The sequence below is a fragment of the Amphiprion ocellaris genome, chromosome 10 (genome assembly GCF_022539595.1).
Source record: "Amphiprion ocellaris isolate individual 3 ecotype Okinawa chromosome 10, ASM2253959v1, whole genome shotgun sequence".
In the NCBI taxonomy this organism is placed as follows: domain Eukaryota; kingdom Metazoa; phylum Chordata; class Actinopteri; family Pomacentridae; genus Amphiprion; species Amphiprion ocellaris.
Genome location: NC_072775.1, coordinates 8,742,174 through 8,761,884, shown reverse-complemented (window position 1 = coordinate 8,761,884; position 19,711 = coordinate 8,742,174). Strand labels below are relative to the sequence as shown.

General features: G+C 39.6%; 1 protein-coding gene across 1 annotated transcript in view; it reads right to left on the bottom strand.

The window, feature by feature from the left end:
* Positions 1–19,711, bottom strand: part of LOC111588111 (probable G-protein coupled receptor 158) — an 83,685-nt gene continuing 63,974 nt past the window's right edge. Inside the window, exons 8-13 of the mRNA XM_023298266.3 lie at positions 14,617–14,755; positions 11,620–11,725; positions 7,541–7,687; positions 6,559–6,802; positions 5,361–5,917; positions 1–2,700 (exon numbers count right to left, since the gene is read on the bottom strand). Coding sequence (XP_023154034.2) covers positions 1,723–2,700; positions 5,361–5,917; positions 6,559–6,802; positions 7,541–7,687; positions 11,620–11,725; positions 14,617–14,755 — 2,171 coding nt within the window. The 3' untranslated portion in view covers positions 1–1,722. The remainder of the gene's footprint in view (positions 2,701–5,360; positions 5,918–6,558; positions 6,803–7,540; positions 7,688–11,619; positions 11,726–14,616; positions 14,756–19,711) is intronic.

Below are 19,711 nucleotides of genomic sequence, written 5' to 3'. Positions count from 1 at the left end.
TGGAGATTTATATAAATATTTAATCCAGAATTGAGAACAGAGTATTTACTATATGTACATGCAACACAATATGAATGTACAATAGAAATAATCCCATGTGGATGCTACAACAGTTTTGTAACGTTTTGGAGCAACACTATACTGTAGAACAAGCATTAAAATACATGTAGTGGGAAATGAAATTATCATTTCAAACAGCCTCGAACCCTCCGACAGAAAGACGCTTGTGAAAGTCAGAGCGGTGCATCATGTTCACTTCCTCAAGCCTTGATACTGCAGATCCACATCTCACGCGGGGCGTTTCTTTCCCATAATGCTCGACAAACACATCTATATTTGAAAAATCCCACGTGCTCCAAAAGCTCCCTTTTTAAGTACACCATAAAATATGCAATGATTTTTTATGCTTTAAGGTGAATTTCAGTGCATCGCCATCCCTGTATTTTCACTGTCATGCACTCAACAACCGTAATGAAGGCGAACTGTGTGTGTGTCTGCATTAAATTAGGTGCTGGTGGTGGGTGGCTGATCACAGGACAGAGAGGATGACTGTTGTTGTTGTTCCAGATGATGTTTTAAACGGTTAAATTACTCATTCTGTTGGCGAGAAAGTGGTAAATAACAAAACAAAAGGCTTTGGTCATGCACGGTTTAAGCAGTTGTGAAAATATTTGAAGAAAGATGCATTCAGGTGGATGGAAAACGGGCAACTAAGTGAAAGTGGAGGTAAAAAATAAAGCATTATTCACATTATCCGCCCCATTCGGGCTCGACTTTTGGTCCTTTTTCAATGCATGTGCAGCTACTACAGCTTGTGATGCAAGAAGGTCTTATATAGAAAAACAAAAAAGCTCCAGGGCGAGGAAACAGAGAAAACAGTAAATAAATATCACTCTGGTGGATATTTCAGAACTGCGAGCCATTTGAATGCACATGGTTTCTAAAGCATCGTGTGGGTAACATAAGGAGACAAATACCAACAACATCTAAAGTTCCACTGTCATATTTGAGCACGAGTTGACCAATAAACATTTAGTTATTGGATGCTTGATAGTTTGCCACATGCCTTTTTTTTTTTTGGTTCAGTTTTGTTTTTTGATAGAAAAACACATACTGTATATGGAGAAGTCTTACTAAAACATACAGTTTTCCTCATTTAGCTGTAGGACAATCCTTTGTTATTCCCACGTTTCTCTAATCTAACAGATCATCTTCGTACCATGAATTATGCATTTGGCCTAAAGATAAGGCATCACAGCTGTGTCTGGGGCTTTGGTCCTGCTTCTCAGAGCTTCTTTCCTTCGTTTTTCTTTTTTTTCTCCTCCGCTGCTGCCTGCTTCTTGTTCTCTGTTTCTGACATCATCAGGGGATGTTCATGATGAATGATTGTCTGCTCTGCTGGTGAATATAGGTATGATTCTTTTCACCTCCATGAGATAAAACATACAAACTATGTTAATAAATGTGCAAGCAAAAGTGCAGACGAAAAAGTTTCCTTTAAAGTGACTTCAAGGTTGAAACGCAAAGACGAGATGTTTGCTTATGTCTGGATTGTATCAATGGGCAGCAGGATAAATGTCTCCTTTTCTTTCCTCACCATCTTTTTTTTTTTACCAAGGTGACTTAGAGAAAAATCTTCTTATCATTTCTTTATCATTCCTTTGTTCTCTGTGCTGTCAGTCTGTGATTACAAAAAAAGACATACGATTGTCCCACCGGTCATCATGCCCTCTTCCCAGAGTCTTGCTCTGGAAAGTCCCAGGGACAGACGTCGACCTTTTTTGCCCCGCTGATGATCGCAGGTTTGTAACTAGTACTCAAAGAGCCCTCTTTCTTCTTCTCTGGTGATTTTTTAGTCTGAGCCAAGCTGCTGTGTGAGTGCTCAGCGTCCCTGGAGTAAACCTCGGCCCTCCTGACCTCCATCAGCTCTGGGTCTCTGGTGGAGCTCCTTCGCCTCTCGGACGGCGGCCCGCTGCACTCCGACGACTGGCTGACCCGCCTCCTCTCCGACAGCGGCTTGCTGGAGGAGCTCCGCCTCTCTTTGCTCTTCTCCCTCCCTTTCTCCTTCTCGGCTTTGTGGTTGGACGAGCAGGAGCCTTTCCGTTTCTTCTTGTGCGTGGTGGGACTGTTGCAGATCCTCTCCTGCTTGGGCGAAGGCGGGCTGTTGTAGTCCCAGGGACAGATCTCCACCATCAGGGACGGAGGCTGCAGAAGGCTCCCTGTGGACTTGGAGTGATCTGAGTGGAGCCCTTTGGGTTTCCCATCAGTGGGGGTGACGCTTTTTTTGCGTCTGATTCTATCTGGAGAGAGGGAATCTGAATCTCCTCCCACCATCGGCTGCTCATCGAACTCCCAGGGACACACATCTGGTTTGAGAGGCAGCGGTGACCTGGGAGGACGACATTTCCGGGGTTCCCTTCCTTCGTCCCTGTCGCCTCCTTTGTCTTTGGAGCGGCGTCTGTTGGAAGGAGACTGACCGGCTTTCTGCCTCTGCTGGGACCGACTGCCTTTGCTGATTCCAGAGCTGCTGCTGCCTCTGCGGCCTCCAGCTGTGGTTTCTCCTGGAGCGATGGAAACGTGCTTCTGGGTTTTTGTTTCCGAGGGAGTCTGAGCTTCTTCCAGCTCCCAGGGACAAACCTCGGACACGTCGTAAAGGTTCCTTCCAGTTTCAGAGCAAATGGACGGCTGACTGCCGCTCACCTGTGACAATCAAACAAGAAGACAAACACTAAATCAATAAATCCATTACAGTATTAATGGCAGAGTTCCCTCAACTTTCCATTTCATAGTTCCATATCTTCATTGACTCCAATTTCCAGACTTGTTAGTAGATTTTAGACAATGTTTGAGTGCAAAATTTGGTGTTTATCATGTAAATAAACAGCTTAAAATCCAACAGTCAACATGAAAGATACATTCTGACTATGTTTGCTTGATTTTATTGGCAAAAAATTACCAGAAGATTGTAGGTCATAAAAATGAATTAACATCAAACCCACACAAGTTCAGCATTTTATTGAGCCTGCGATGTTAAAACAGTGAGCAACAAAGAAGAGCAAGACTGCTACTTATAATCAGACTTTTTTCCCCATTTATTCAATATATTGTATAAATAACATTAAGACAGATAGATCGACAGATCGATAGATAAATAAAACCTTTATTGGTCCCGCAGCAGGGAAATTTACAGTGTAACAGCAGCAAATAGAAAAACAGTTTGAATAAAAAGAGCAGCACACAATGCACACAGTGCATAGATATAGATACTTTCTCCTTCTAGAAGAAAATACAAATATGAAGAATGTTCCATATTTAATAATTATTCCATCTTATTTATTCACTGTGTCCATAAAAGTGAAGATGAACGCAGCAGTAAATGCATAGCTTCTTTAAAGATTTATACATTTACTGTCATATTTACATTAGTGCATAACTCATAAATGTTGTGGAAAGGTTCATATTTGGTTATTTGTGATACTATCCAATTCAAAGATACTGGTGCATTTTCTTCCAAATTAATTTGGTGGCAAATGTCCAGATTTGGTGCAGTTATAAGGCACTTTTAGCTCTCATACAGTATTTATTCATGATCTATTATTGTGCTGATGGCCTCATATAAACACCATGAAATACACTCTGATTATATATCTTTTTATTTATTTATTTTTTTTTTTAGAAATTCAGATTTTTTTAAAAAGACAACGGAATAGGATGATTGTCTGGAAACAGAGTTATTTTTCCATTGTCTCTTATTTGTTTTTACTATTTCTAATACAAGGTGTCCCTAGATTTTGGACACGTAGGCAAAAATACATATTTTCAGGAAATGAAATTTTTAACAACTTTATTCAATATGTAAATGTTATAACATATTGAATTTAATATATATTTGATAATTAATCAAAAAGATATTTAATATAATAGCCATATTTAATCTGTGGAGGCAAAAAAATTACAGTTAATGAGATTTAATTTCCAGACTATAGGGACACCTTGTATTTTGTAGTTAACTAGATTCCTGATTAATCTATAAAATATCACAAAATAATTTTTAAACAGGGCAAAAACCACTGTGGTCTCGGCTTCAAATCAAGCGCTACACATCATCCACTGAGGGTTTCCAGTGTTCAACATACACCAGCTGAGATCTTAATGGTTTGTGCTAAAGTGCTGACTTCCTGTAACTTAACACTGACATAATCAATACTTTTTAGCTTAGCACTGGATCAAGTGTCTACACTTATGTGAAGTCAAGTCATTTATACAGAACGTTCAAAACAACACGCTGATGCAAATTGCTTTCCCATAGAGAAATATATATTTATAATACAATTTTACCTGACAAATTCCAAAAATTAAGGTTAAATCAGAGCAAAACCTACAGCAACAGGTCCCTTTTAGGAACGAGCCCTTAAATCTACATTCAATCTGACTCTGTGGTTCTTCTCAGCTCAGTGGAGCTTCCGTTGCCAATTTATTTTAGTTCTAAGCTTTCCTCAGGACTGTTTTTAACAGAGGTCTTTGTATGCAAAGTCTGTAACCACCTGATGAACACAGTAGAGCTCATTAAGCAGGCTAAAGAGCTAAATAGTTCTCCCCCTCAGGACTCTGAGTGAATATTGGTTTTTAATTTGCCTGGAGGCCAGAAACATGACTCCAAATGAATGCTGATACATAGTTCTGTGAATGGTGAATGTCCTTCTTCTGCTCTTTTCCTGTCTTATCGCCACTTTGCTATTTGGGTAGAAGGCAAAACAGCATAAAAAGGCTTTAACAAAAAGTGGACATACCTGCGTTAATAGCTTGTGTCTTCAACCCTCAGGTAGAAAAATTCAAATAACTGATCCACAAAAGCTTGACTCACTTGGTCGAGTGGTTAGGACTGACTCCAGTTCAACTCCCAGAGAACAACTTTGCTGCAGCTACCCAATAAATAGCCTGGCCAGACGTTTACAAAGCGATGCCAATACTTGGTGGTTCCAGCTGATTTGGCTTCCTCTTTGGTCCTCAGCACTCACCTGCACAATCTCCTCCTCATCCTCACTAACACTCATCAGACCATTCTCTGTAATACAGTGTAGTCTCCAAAAAACCCTCATAAAACAGTTCATGAGTTACATTTTTTCCCAACTTAACATGGACATTCTGACTCAAATTTATAGTAAAATACTGAATTCCAGCACTTGAGAGCAAGAGACACAGACTGTTCAGCTTTTTTTTTTATTTGATAAATGACTTGAGGTAACAACCAGTTATGAAAATTACTGCTGATTAACTTTACTGCTCATTTCGACACTAAAGCTACACAGTGCTGCACTTTGTATTAGGAATGTAAATAATGTATAATGTTAAAAAAGTACCTGTTGCTTCATGATGCCCATCTTCATCGGGGTCTTTGAATACTCCACCGACTGGCTGATGATCATCTTGGGGTAATGTTCCGGCGTCTCGTCCACCTCTGACAGCATCCTGCCCTCCTGCCCCTTCAGACCTTTCTTACTGGCGTCCTCCACGCTCTGAGTCTTGTTTGTGAGTCCTGGCATCTTCTCCTTGGCGCTCGCGATCACGCTCAGAGACTTCTGCATGATGGAGGTGCGCAGGTGCACGGGTTTCTTCTCGTGCGTGAGGTTGTGAACGCTGGCTGATTTCCAGAACAGCGGCACCGACTCGGTGGACTCGGCTGGTTCCAGCCTCGGAGGAGTTGGAGCCGGTTCCAGCTGCTTCTTGCCATGTTTACGGCCGATGAGGGAACCCAGAAGAGATCCTTCTCCCCCGCCTCCTACAGGAGTCATTTTGTCTCCTGCAACTGAGCCGGTTTGGCTTTCAGTTTCTTCATCCTGGTCACAGACGTGATCATAGCTGAGAGACTTCTTCAAGCCCATGACTTTGTTCTTCAGGGAATCATCTCGATGTTTTCCTGAGAGAAGATTTATCAACAGACTAGTGTGACGTAGGTTAGGATCATTATACAGCCACACATGTTTGAGTTTGAAATTGATTGTGAAGAAGAAGAATGATACAGGAAAGTATCAAGGCTGAAATACTCGACCATGGTGTTGATCGTTGTGAACTAAAAAACACCATATGGACACGTTAAAAACTTAAAATTCACCATTGGGAGTCTTTAACGTGATTTCCTTACCATGACAAGTCAAAATGGCTGCTGTAAAACAAAGTTTACATGCGACTAGTATAACAATGTTTCTCATTAACTGGCTTTCTTAAGCTTTTCAATGAAATATTCATGTTACAAAGGCATGAACACAGCTTACTTCTTCATTTTTTCTGCAATTTCAAGAACTAGCCGCAGACCCTGGCTACATGCTGAACCAGGAAAGCACAAAATGCTGGCAGGTGAGCTCAGTATTATTAACAGGCCTTATGTGGAGTTTGAAAACACAAAGTCAGCTTAAAAAAACCTGTAGGCTCAAACAATATTTCCTTCTGAAAAAACTAATATGCTCCGGTTCAAAAGTGAAACTCAGAACCAGGCTCTTCTAATTTCCACATCGCCGTTATCACCCTGAGCAGAATAAACGGGTGGATTCGGGGTCTTACCGTGGTTGCTCGGCTCAAATGGGTTTCTCCTCAAGGTGCTGCGGTTGCTGCCGTGTTCGCTGCCGTCGTCACGACTACACTGACGGTGTATGTGCATGGTCTCGGGGATCTCCGTTATCCGTTTCATCAGGGAGCGGCCCAGGCCTTTCTTGGAGTTGCGCTTCTTTTGGAGGTGAGGGTTGTTGGCGAGCATCTTCTTACATTTGTAGACTTCCAGCTGAGCGTACAGCTTCTTCAACTCATCCTAAAATGGGAATTTAATTATGATCAATGAGACTTTATGAAAACTAGCTTTCAACATTGAATAAAGCATACATTGTGAATTTATTCAGGTAAACTAGATTCTTGATATGTTTAACAAGGGAAAAGCACCACGTTGTTATTCTATTACGGGAACAGAAACCGGTGCCATCTGTTAAAAAACTCAAAGAAATACAAGGAGAAATGTATAGATATGTGGACTAAACCCACTGAAACTGTGATGTCACCCACTGGTTTCTTGACTACCCTTCTGAAATCTTGAGTTTGGCATTTTGCCCTCTTGGTCTTTCAAAACACGTGAAATGAATGAGTGATGGATCTGACATAGACCTTCAGGACATTAGGTAGTCCTGCCCTAAAACATGCTTTGTTTTATCTTCTGTTTTACTCTAAATGAGACTGAAATTTACAAAATGAACTTCATATTGCATTGAAGGAGACGTGAAACTAGCAATTAGGACCTTAAACTAATTAAGAAAATGTTCAATAAGGTAGCAGATCAAGTGAGAAGCAGTGTCATTAACTCATAGATTTCTATACAATCAGACCTTGTTTTACAAAGAGAGAACTTTGCCCCCTGCTGGCTGTAAGAAAGAATGCAGCTGTAGGGCACATCACTTTTCAGATCCACAAGCTACATACATCTTTTATATGCGGTCTAAGCTTAACTAACTAACAAACCAGACTGAATATCTGGCCATGATTCTGGATGCTACTTCACCCGTATATCCTCGGGGTCCAAGCTGTGTTCGCTCCAGGCCGAGGTGATGCTGTTGTTGAGGTACGAACCAGATCTTCCCATGTCCAGCTCCTCCTCATAGGCCTCGGTGGCAATATCATCCCTGGCCTGGGTCCCTTTGGAGAGGAACTAAAAGAAACAGAGTGCAAGGTTAAAGAATATTATTACCTAGCCTGTGGGGAAAAGGAAAAAAAATGAAAAAAAGTGGAAGTTTTGAACTGAGTTATTTCTATTATATAAGAATGAACTTGTTGGCCAAGGGGGTCATGAAATGTGAATTAGATTTCCCTGCAGCAAAATATTTACTAATGGAGATCATATGTATATGAACTTTGTTAGTCTTAAATAGTTTACTTTTTTAATGGTCAAAAATACCAATTACAGTATGTGAAAAAATGCACGTTGGGACATTAATATCATTTATTTCATATATTATTGATTGTTGCAGTCAGCGATAAACAATAAATTATGTTTTACTCCAATTTCCACATTAGTTTTCTTTGTTTAAGTCTGTGGGAGGTCAAATCCAAGATGAAAACTGTTTCTGCTAAAGAGTGATACAATATCTGAAAGCACTAGAGCATAATTTAATTAGGTGAAAAGCAAGCGTTTATTATTATTTTAATCCACAGAACTATGCATATTGTGTATAACAAATTCAAATTTATGCAGCTCGGTGTTTACAGGTAGTAATCACCTCCTCATTTGGATTCCTAAGTGGAGAAACAAAAGGTGAGATGAGGCTGCATTATTATAAGAAAACAATAAGCAGAGGTTCGATTAGATTTTCATGGTCAGATTGTTGAGCCTTGTTTGAATAAAAAGTCTTGGGACAGAGAAAGAACAAATTCTTAGCCCAGTTTCAGGAACAGACGCTGTTTAAGTCAAACGTCCTCCCATTGTGCTTAATTATCCCAGTGTACACAACTGAGTCACACTTCTGAGGTGCCTAATTAAGAAAGAATGAAAGAAGGCACAGCGCTGATGGTGTATTGCATTTCTCACACAGCAGGAGAATTAAATGTTTTCCATCAGACTTGAGAGATCGCACATAAAGATGCCCGCGGGAGTGCTTAGCTAAACTACAATAAGCACTAACGCAGTTTGATTGAGTTTAAGGTAATGGTAGCAAATGCGCCGGCGTACGTCTCTGTGCGTTTCAGACGGCTAATATCAAATGAAATTAAGATGATTAATGAACTGTTTTGTGCTCAAACTACAGCGCAGCCACAGTCGCTGTGGAAATCTCCTTGGAAGCAATAACCTTCATAACAAAAGCCGGATTCTCTAACAAAAACTCTATTAAGAAAGCAAAATTAGGATTTCTTCTTAAATCCATTTTGTAGACAAATAGGCACATCTCATCACAGCAGCTTAATTTGGGCTTTATATGTATTTTGTACTAAATTATTATTTCTCTCTAGGCATTTGGAAAGAGACTCGCTCACAGTGTGCTCATGTTGACAATGGGAAAAATTTTTGTTTTCCCAAATGAAATTACTCTTATCTGACAATACATAGTATACATATATTGACAGGTTCAATGAAACCTGTTTTTACTGGCTAATTGATGAAAAGATGGTATTTATTCTTTAATGTACCAGTTTTGACTGGGCAGAGGTAAAAATGTAAAGAGTGTTTCTGAATTTCACTCTGCTCTGGTGATAAGGTTATGAGCAGACATGTGGCATTTTAAAATTCTCTCAAGTGTCTCTCATCCATAGAGCCCATGGTTGTTCATTTTGGCCCAGGGCTTAAGGGATTAAAAGATCTTTGTCATGCATGCCTTTGGTTTGCAGCAGAATAAACCAATTCTTGCTTATTCTACAAAGATCTTTCAAAATGGTCTAGACCGAGTTATTAATACGGCTCAGAAATGTAACTATATGAGGCTATTTTCAGATTAATTTTACTACCTTTACCTTTAAGCTCATACCTCGGTCATTATAAAGGTTGTCATATAGGACATACCTAGTTGTTGTTTTATTTAGAACACTCTAGGCTATTGAGATCTTCCATCGTTTGATATGATGATACTTGCAGATTTTTTATATTAGCCTTTATATAAAGGACAAAAATATACTTTGTGTTATGAAATTGCTATGTGTTTACATGTATCTTAGTGTAAAACGCTGTCAAATGTCACCAACAATTATATGACTTTGAAACTGGACAAAAAAATGTAATTAGTACCTAAAGCAGACTTGGCAGAGGTGCCAGTTCTACATTTTAAACCACCACTTGTGCACAGGTGATCTGCACTCATTTTTTGACTAAAATTTTTAGGCCATTGCAATGAAAAGCAGTTTATTATTATTTTATGTATATTTTTCATAGAAAGCAGGATGCATTGTCAGCTCTGTGTTGGAGGAAATGCTGACACTTTTGCTGTAATTTCTAAAGAAGATTAATCTTTGGTGCACAGACAAACACCTAGCATCCTCATAGACTATATATAAAAGATGGAGGGATCCTGTGATGCCACCCACTGGCTTGTCGTTGACTGTTTTAAAGCCTTGAGTTTGGCATTTGGCGATTTTGGTATTTGAAACCAGATGTTTCATAAAGTGTTGATGACTGAGAATTTGAAGACACAAGACCTAAAATATACCCTGTTTTATCTTCTGTTCTCCTCAAAATAGGACCATAATTTACAAAATTAACATTGTGCATTTATGTATCATCAGAAAGGTTAAGTTCAACCGTTTATTTTGATATGCGGTATGTTATGAAACGAAAAGTACTTGGTAACTAATTCAGTTGAGTGGCAGGAAAATGAAAGTGGATTGACATTGGTAAATATATTACTTTGTAGAAGTTTGATCTGTCTTCATGACATGATTACTTTAGTATGTACAAAGAAGCGTAATTACAAAGTGCCAGTTGAACTATTTTGTCTGATATGATGTTTACATGTATTTGCAGAGATATTACCAAACGTAGGCATTGACATATCTGTGCAAATGCATGAGTAATTCAACCAAGAGTAATTGGTGTGGAGAAGGACGCAGAGCTGTACAGGTGTCTTCAATCCTATATCATTCAGTAATTCAGTCTATGTTAATGGAGTGATCACTGAATTGTTTGGGTGAAACCATACTGAACATGGATCAGAAAAGGAAAGAGAGTTTTCTAGGGAGATAATTAAAAAGATAAATGCAGAGTGTAGTCAAGGTTAAGACTTTAAAACCAGCTCCAAACAGCCTGGTGTTCCAGTAAACACAGCTGTGAGTCTTATTAGGAGCTTTGGACGGGCCACAGTGTGGAGAAGGACAGTTTTAAAGGTTGAAAAAGAACCAGGGAAAAAACTTCAAAACACAAACAAGCTGACCTCCAGCATCAAGGTACAGCAGTGTCTGGTCAAACCGCATCAGACGCTGTTTTTCTGAATGGAAGTGTTAGAAGAGTCACAAAGACCCGAGTTTTGAAAGAGAAAAGTAAAAAAGGCCCGAAAAGGCTTCACTAAAATGCACGCTGACAAGTCACAATGCCTCTGGGAGAAAGTTCTTTAGACAGATGAAACAAAATCGGAGCTTCTTGGCGAGTCATATCAGCTCCGTGTTCACAGAAGACAAAAATGTAAGCTTTCAAAGACGACAACACCTTCCCCATTGTGAAACATGGAGGAGGCTTTGCTGTGTCACGGGGCTGCGTTGAATCTGTGCAGGGAACAATGAAATCTAAAGATTATTGAGACTCCTGGGGCGAAGTAGACTGTCCAGCATCAGAGATCTGTGATACGCTGGATAAGAAATGCAGTGAAGTAGAAGAATAATGTTGCAGAAAGTGGAAAAGTACTTTGAAATTGTTCCTTTAAGAGCAGCACTTGAGTAAAAGTGTAAGAGTTATTTTCCACACTGCTCTGTAACACATATTGTACAGGAAAAGCTGGCAGTTATTTTGTGAACAAAATGCCCCATTACACATTTAGTTGTGAAAAAATATGGTATTTTTAGCAATGACTTTCACAGAGGAGTTTTTAAAGTGTTGATTAACAACCAACAGCCCAGAAATCTAATGACTGATGAGAGTTTAGCAAGCTACAGCGGTGAAATGTTTACCTTTGGAATGAGCAGCAGACCCAGAGTCACAGTCACAGTCAGATGAGTGTGAGCAAAGAACAACATGAGCATCCAGTCGGGGTGGAGTCCTGGCACCAGGGAGAACCTGCAGGAAAACATCAAGAGGACAAACTCTGCTCATTCACCAGCAGCTATCTGAACTGAAATGCGTTCAGAAACACACACGAAAACAGACATTAAAAGCAGCCTTCAATGATTGTCTGGACAGGGAGAACAGAGTGTTACACAACCTCTTCTAACAGCTCACAGCCAACACTGGGATAAAAGCAAAACTGCGTGAAAATTATGAAAGCGGGTTTTTAGTATCACCAGTTGATTCTTTTTTATGGCAATCTGTAAAGCCTAGCCTTTGCTTTGAGTCACAGGTGGAAGATATATATACATATATATGTATACATATGCGTATGTGTGTATCTATATATGTATCTATATATATATATATATATATATATATATATACACACATATATGCTCTACATGGACTCCATCGGTGAAAGATGACAACCACATTGACATGATTGTACTGTTCTTGTACTGTACTTTCATACAAACACAGACTTTACAGTGTTTTAGCAAAGCTTGGTTTGGTCAAGCATCTTGTTGTAGTAGCTGTTGTTATCAAGCATAGAAAGTTTTCTAAAAGTCTTGTAACATTCCTACGATTTTATGCTAAACTGTCTTGTTTTGTCTTGTTTTTGCTATTTTTTATACTCAATTGTTGCTGTCATCCTGTACTTTCTCTTAAGAAAGTTTTTACAAGAGTTTACACAGTCGAGGAGAGACTTTGCTTTCTGTCACCATCAGCAAAAACTCCAAATCAAGTAATTTTACATAAAGCAACTGTGTCCCATTTCTGTCAACACTGACAATCCAGACATGTGCAGAATCTGTGTCAAAGCACACAGCAGCGATTTTGGTAGCTTGTGGTTCCTTTTAAAAGGCTTCATGTCATCAGTGCCATTATTGGAGCTGTTTTAAATCATAGTGTGTATTGTACTCATGAGCACCAGCACAGGCACGACTTCCAATTATTGCTGGAGAAAGTGAAAAGTAGACAAAAGCTTAACAAGGGGTTCTAACAAGTAGCAACATTTTGGTACCAACGTTCCACAAGCAATCAAAGCCAAACAGCATGGCGGATAAATCAATGCAATTATTTAGGGAGTATCAAGCTGAGTAATGTGTATTGTGTGCAAAGTGTCTGAAACGGCTCCTTTGTGCCAACACCAAATGCTCCAGTGTGTGTTTGAGAGTGTGCATTGTTTAAAGACCCACCAAGGTGGCTCACGAGTCATCAGCGCTTTGTCATCACCCTCAATAATCACATTCACATTAGAATTCACGCAATATTCCAAAAGAATAGTGCGTGTGTCTATTCATCAGCTGTATCCCAGCACACACACACCACATCCTGAACAAGTCCAGCCTTATCTCTGCACTGCAGCAGCACATCGACTCCGTCAGTTCACCCAAAAAAACGCTCAGAGCTCACAATGTTTTATTCCCCAGCAAACTAGAACAGCTTGATTTATAAGTTTCACACCACTGATGAAGGTGTACCCAGTGGACTTTTCGGTTTCTCAACAGATTAAAAGCATATGAACTTTTTCTTCTTCTCCCACTGAGCACAATAGCCTGTCGCCTAAATGAAAGAATATTCAATCAGGAACAGTTTCATCAGAGAATGTGTGACAAATGGAATTTTTTGCCCGAGGCTGCTGCAGACTCTCTGCAAAAAACCCCCTGACCAGCTTCACTGCCACGGCAGCAGGACTGACGAACCATCCTGTGCTTTGGGAAGCCTGTAAAAGTATCTGTATTGCTATTTCTTTCAATCTTTCAATGCTGTTGTTTCAACTAGGACAGTTGAAACTCAAATATAGGCACTCGTCTGTAAATAAGCTCCTTGGAAGAACACCAAACCTAATTGATGTACACTACTGTTCAAAAGTTTGGGGTCACTTAGAAATGTCCGTATTTTTGAAAGAAAAGCAGTTTTTTTCAATGACAGTGACATTTAATTAATCAGAAATATAGTCTAGACATTAATAATGTGGTAAATGACTACTCTAGCTGGAAACGGCTGATTTTTAATGGAATATCTCCATAGGGGTACAGAGGAACATTTCCAGCAACCATCACTCCTGTGTTCTAATGCTACATTGTGTTAGCTAATGGTGTTGAAAGGCTAATTGATTATTAGAAAACCCTTGTGCAATTATGTTAGCACATGAATAAAAGTGTGAGTCTTGAGAGTGAGACATCTGTGAAATCCAGTAAATAAGTCACCTGGCCATCATTAGGTTTGGGGAACCTCTGGCTTGATTTCCGCTTATACTTCAAGGTATTTTTAGAGGAAATTAGTGGACAGTTACTAAACTAAAAAGGACATTTAAAACACTCTGACAAGTAGCTAATTGAGTTACGATCCACCTCAATGAGACGCAGAACGACAGTCAGACAGTCAGTAACAGGGCACACGGCGTTTATTTTGGGCTCTAGTTCAGTACATCTCTGCTGCGTCTCTGCCGAGGGAAGGCATTTTTTATTCACCTCCTTTCAGCGGGCGCTCTGCTGACACTGTTCATTTCCCTGATGAAGGGGGGCGGCTGAACTCTGCGCCTTTCATCTGACATGTTCTGTTCTGGCAATGCCCACTCAAAGAGGCAAATATCTTTATGATTATGATTAAACAGGTTGTGCAGTAGAAAAGGCTACAGTCATTAAGCTCCTTGCCATTGTTCATGCTATTTCCTAATTATTGTCACAGAGATTTTCATCCAGCCAGTGTAAGATGCTTCATTGTCCTACAGCCTTTGCTCTGTTTCACATCTCTCATACATCCTCTGCTCCACATCTTCCTCTTTTTCATTTTCTCTCCCTCAGTCAGTATACAAGAGACCATCATTCAGTCATTCTCTCTCTCTCACTGTTCATGCCCATCCACGCCTGCTTCATTCCATTTTCTCCACCCACCTGATGATGTGGAAGATGGCTGATATGAGGAGCTCATTGTAAATGGCAACAGCCATGTAACGGGGCTCGTGGAAGGCTGAGGGGACGGTCCGGACGGCGTAGCACAAGTAGACGCCCCACAGCAGGAACAGAAACTCAGCTGAAACACACAAGGAGGGTTCATCAAGACTTCATCTGGGTATCATGGTCTTTAAGAAAATTATTAATCACCACCTAGAAAGTAAGATCACTCAATATGAAATGCCCCGTGTGTAGATAACACGTTTTTCGAGACAAAAATGCACCAAAAGCTTCAAAGCAATTCTCCAACATTTTTCAAAATACACTGATTAGTTTCATTTCTGAGAGTGAGAGGAGAAATTGACATTATTTTCATGAGTAATGTGGTTAATGCCTTACTTTAGCATAAACATGGGAAGCATGGCTCGTAAAGAAATATGCTGACTGACACGTCCAAAGTTCACCCTCAGAACACACAGCTATACCTGACTGATGGCAAATTAGGTTTGTGGCAAACTTCTGATGGGTTTCTGGGTAAGTTTGTACACAATGTATGGCAAACTGTGACAAAGATGTTCAACACTATTTCAATTATTTGTAAATCTTGCTATGATTAACCCTTTGATGTGCAGTGTGGGTCAGGAGGTAGCAATTTTCCATTGAATTTGGGTCACTTTTGACCCATGTGCATCAAAGGGTTAAGCAGCGCCACTGTAACATTGCAGCACATACTATGCCGGGTTTGTTTGTGTTGGCAGATGCTCATATCAAACCGTACAAGTCGGAAAAATTAAACACACAGCCAACAGTTAGTTTCAGTTAAACTTTATTAGGTTACAGCTTCAACATGGTTAAATTATTGGTTTCTTTGTTCATAATTACCTTCTCTGTTTCTTTGTTCAGACTCACCACATACAGATTAATGTTTAGGTTTGGGCCGCCCAGCATTTCCTGATTATATGGTATTGGTGACATCACTGGGCCAGACCAAGTGGAGGGTTTTTTCTGTCTTTAGGAAAGTTTTTTTTCTATTAAATCCATCTTTAAGTAAAGGCTTACAATGCTTACCTTCTGCTGGGACATCTAGAAAGATAATGAGCTTGTAGATGACTACACTTGATGTTGTTTGTGTTTTGTTTGGTACCAGCGTTAAGGATCGGGTCACCCTGTTGTCTGATGGTAGAGCTGAAACTAACAAGGTGTGAATTGATCCTCCTACATAAACAGTTGGGATGTTGCTCCCTGGAGAGAGGTAAGGCTGTGCTGCTTCAGTGTGTGACTTTTGTTTGATTAGATATGGGTTTAATTTATTTTCCTTGTAATTCTTTTATTGTATTGTTTTGTTACTTTGAGTTTTGCATGAATATAGGGCACTGCAAAATAACTTTTCACCTCTTGGCAATCAAGCTTGTCTACCTACCACCTTCCTTGATCTTCTGCCAGAATATCCTCTACAAACAATTGATTATTAATTCTATTTTTGTTGCAGGTTGGCTAAAAAGTTGTATCTCATTTGTGAAATCCATTCAAAACGGACATATAAACAAATATTTGTGGTGTATGTATGTGGACGGTTCTTCCAAATACAGATTTGCTGTACATTCACCTAGTAACAAGACTGTGACAAAAACACAGAACTCCCCTTAAAATCAAAAATAATTTTACTATTCTGTTTGTGTTTGGATTAAATTGAAAGACAGGTGAAACACTGAGCTTTAAAAGTGATAGTAAAAGATTTATTTTCTTGTGAACAGAGCAGAGCTTGCAGTTTCCCTCCATGTCCAGTCTCTATGCTAACTCCTGGCTGACTGAGAATTGTATTTAGAGGTAGAAAATTGGGGGAAAAAGGGTTCTAGGTGAACTGTATAACAAGTATTTAAGTTGTAAAAGCTTAATTTTATCAACGTACACCTTTAGATACTGCATTATATTTGGAGCTTGTAAAAGGCGCAGAGAAAACACAATATCCCTGAAACAAATTTAACCCATTTTTGTTTGTTTTCCTCAAAAATGACATCTTTTGCGGTAAGATAAGTGGCCGAAATTTCAGATTCTGGTCTAAACTCAAATTTCAGCATAGACTTTGTGTAAAAGAAGTACATAGTCTCTAGGTCTAGCTGAACTTTAACTTGCATTCTTTCTAACAGCCAGCAGGGGGCGAGTCCTCTAACTGCATAGAAGTCAATGAGAAAATTACACAACTTTTCACGTAATTTTTTACCTTAGGAAATATTGTGCTAATGAATTTATAGTCTTAATTGCTGGTTTCAAGTCTCTTTCAATACAGCATGATGTTCAATTAGCAAATTATATTCCCAAATAGAGTGAAATAGATGATGAAGCAGTGTATGTACTAATGTGGGGCTACTTCAGAACAGTAGTCCACAAACCAATGAGCAATTTCATGGTGTCAAAATCTATGACTTTGGCTGAAAAATAGAAATAGCAGTACTCTACTTAGTTGTGAAAATACGAAATTGTTCCTCAACTGTTAATTTAGTGCTGCAGTAACACACAGCATTAATTAGTAATTCTCTTCAATGACACTTGACAGTTACGGTGTTGACGGCAGTGACAACATTTCACATTTCTAAATTTTGCAGGACTTCCCCACATTTGCAGTGTTTCCCCACAGTGAAGCAGCTGCTTTCTGGACAATGGGTTGACAGATTCCTGCTATCACCTCATCTCACCAAGGTCACACTACCCGACAGTAATTTACAGAGAAAATGTATTTACAAATCTGGCTGGCTTCACAGTTATCAAGGTATTTCAAAATACACAGTGTGGTTTATGTGCACAGACAGCTCATTATCATCTAAACTGTCAGTGTAATGAAATTTTAAACAACATCAGTTACAAAAATCAATAGTAATTATTTTGGAATGTGAAGAAAAGGATTCCTTCAGGGTTGTTGCATTTTGGAGGTATGAAATTATGTCTTGAAGCAATCTAATATATCGTGTGTTTGTTGCTCTCCAGAGTAGAGCGAAAAACATTATGCATCTCTTACTGCTAGCGGACAAAAATACAATTTCAAATAAAAATAGCTCCAGTGTTTATGTACCACACACGAAAATCCCAAATCAACATTACAAAGTCAGATGTTATCCTCTTGTTTTTGTTTGCAGACAGAAAATAGCGCCAAGAACTGTGCCAAGGACTGTGCTGGCATATGAGTCTATAAACTCTTTACAGTGATTACAGATCATTAATATTCATGAATAGGCCTCGTCTATAAATTATCACTAATTACATGCTACTTAGTCTCTGAATCAGGATGCATGGAGAGCTGCTTGCGAGAGGGAAAGGATAACAATTCCAGCTAATGCAGATTAATTGCGGATTCACATTAATTGCATATTGTTGACATTATCAATGATGTTTTGCATCAGCTCTGCTTTGCTTTGTATTTTAATACAGAACTGGGTGATTTATTCATTTCTGAACAGACACGTGTTCCCTTGTCAGCATTATGACAGAACAAGCAAAAAAAGAAAAGCAATGAGGCAAATTTTCACCGGCATGACAAGCGCCATTGTTAAAACCCTCCATAGCAGCTTTGCAGGTTCCCTCCTGTCCCTCAGTGCAGCTTTGCGTGTTCTCACTGCCTGTCAGAGCAAACAGCGGGACTCCCTCATTTACCATCTCATCTGGAAACTCACGACGACGCACACACTCGAGCAAAAACACAAACTGGAAACAGGATTCCTGTGCGCTCCCTGTTTAGCTCCATGTGTTAGAGACTGTTTTTCCACACAGTTTTTCTGAAGATCCTCTGTCCCATCTCCAGTGTCCTTAGCCATCCTCCCTCCACCAGCTCCCCCCTTCTTCTTCTTCCTTTTCTCTGAAGTTTTCTCTCTCTGTCTCTGCATCGTTGCCCACATCCCTAAAAGCTTCATACTTCACAGGCTCCTTTCTTCTTTTTCCCTGCCACTTCCACTCTCTCTGTCTGCCTGTCTATCAGTTTTCAGAGGCAGACCAAACATCTCTGAGGGATCCAGCCTTTCCCTCTTCCCAAACAGGATTAGTCTCCCCTGCTGTCAGGCTGACTTCAGTGAGGTGCACATCACTGCCTGCTGCTTCAAGAAGCTGTCATTAGGAGGCTACTGTAACGCACATACGAGGCCATCCGGGCCTTCAGGGATACTTGATGGACAGTAAATGCAACTTCTAAGCACTCCCGTCACTCTTCTTCTGCTCAGGGCAGAAGGTGAGGTCAGGAAAGGGAGAGGGTTGTGTACTATTTCTTTTTGCTCAAGTCAAGTTAGTGGGAATTGGGGAGGATGTTTCTTTTGACATCCCAACATGCCTTTTGTGCACACTGTGGTCAGTACACGTCAGTTCTGCCATATAGAAGACCATAACTTCACTTTATTGCAAGAGAAGTACACCAAAGGTATCATATAGATTTATTCCAGAGCTGCTGCCTTCACTATATTCACTCAGTGAAAAAAGTTGTTGAGAGGAGCTGAAACATGGTGAACTATAGAGGTCTGACAAAACACAAAACACTCAGAAAACATATGTGAATTTCATTTGGGGGCGGATCTATAAAATATTGATAATATGCTATTTTTTGCACGCATCTTAACTTTTCTGTATCGTCATGATGGGTCTTGAATACAATTTTACTGATGTATGATTCATGCATGAGGGAAATTCATCACTAATTCACTTTAATAAAGACACCAGCATGCTGTTCTTGTAATCACCACTGAAGCATGGAGGCAGCAGCATCATCAACTTCACTCACTTTAACTGAAACATCGGGGGAAAAAAAATTCTTGATCCTAATGATGTAAAATGAAACAGACGAAGAATCAGGCAGCAACTGCTACTTTTCATCTGTTTTCTTGTTCTTATTATTAATTTTCTCATTACAGGGGGTCCTCGACTTACATTGGAGTTCTATTTCTATGGTGTGATGCAAGTCAATTTTCGCCGTAAGTTGGAAGTCCGGTGAAAATACTTTTTGAATGTAGCATAAACCAATGTAGTGGCAAATGTAAACAAAGCCGTCTTATAGCGCCGCGTGACAACTGTACAAACAATATTCATCCACTCCGCTCGCCAACTACTTCCACTGAACTAG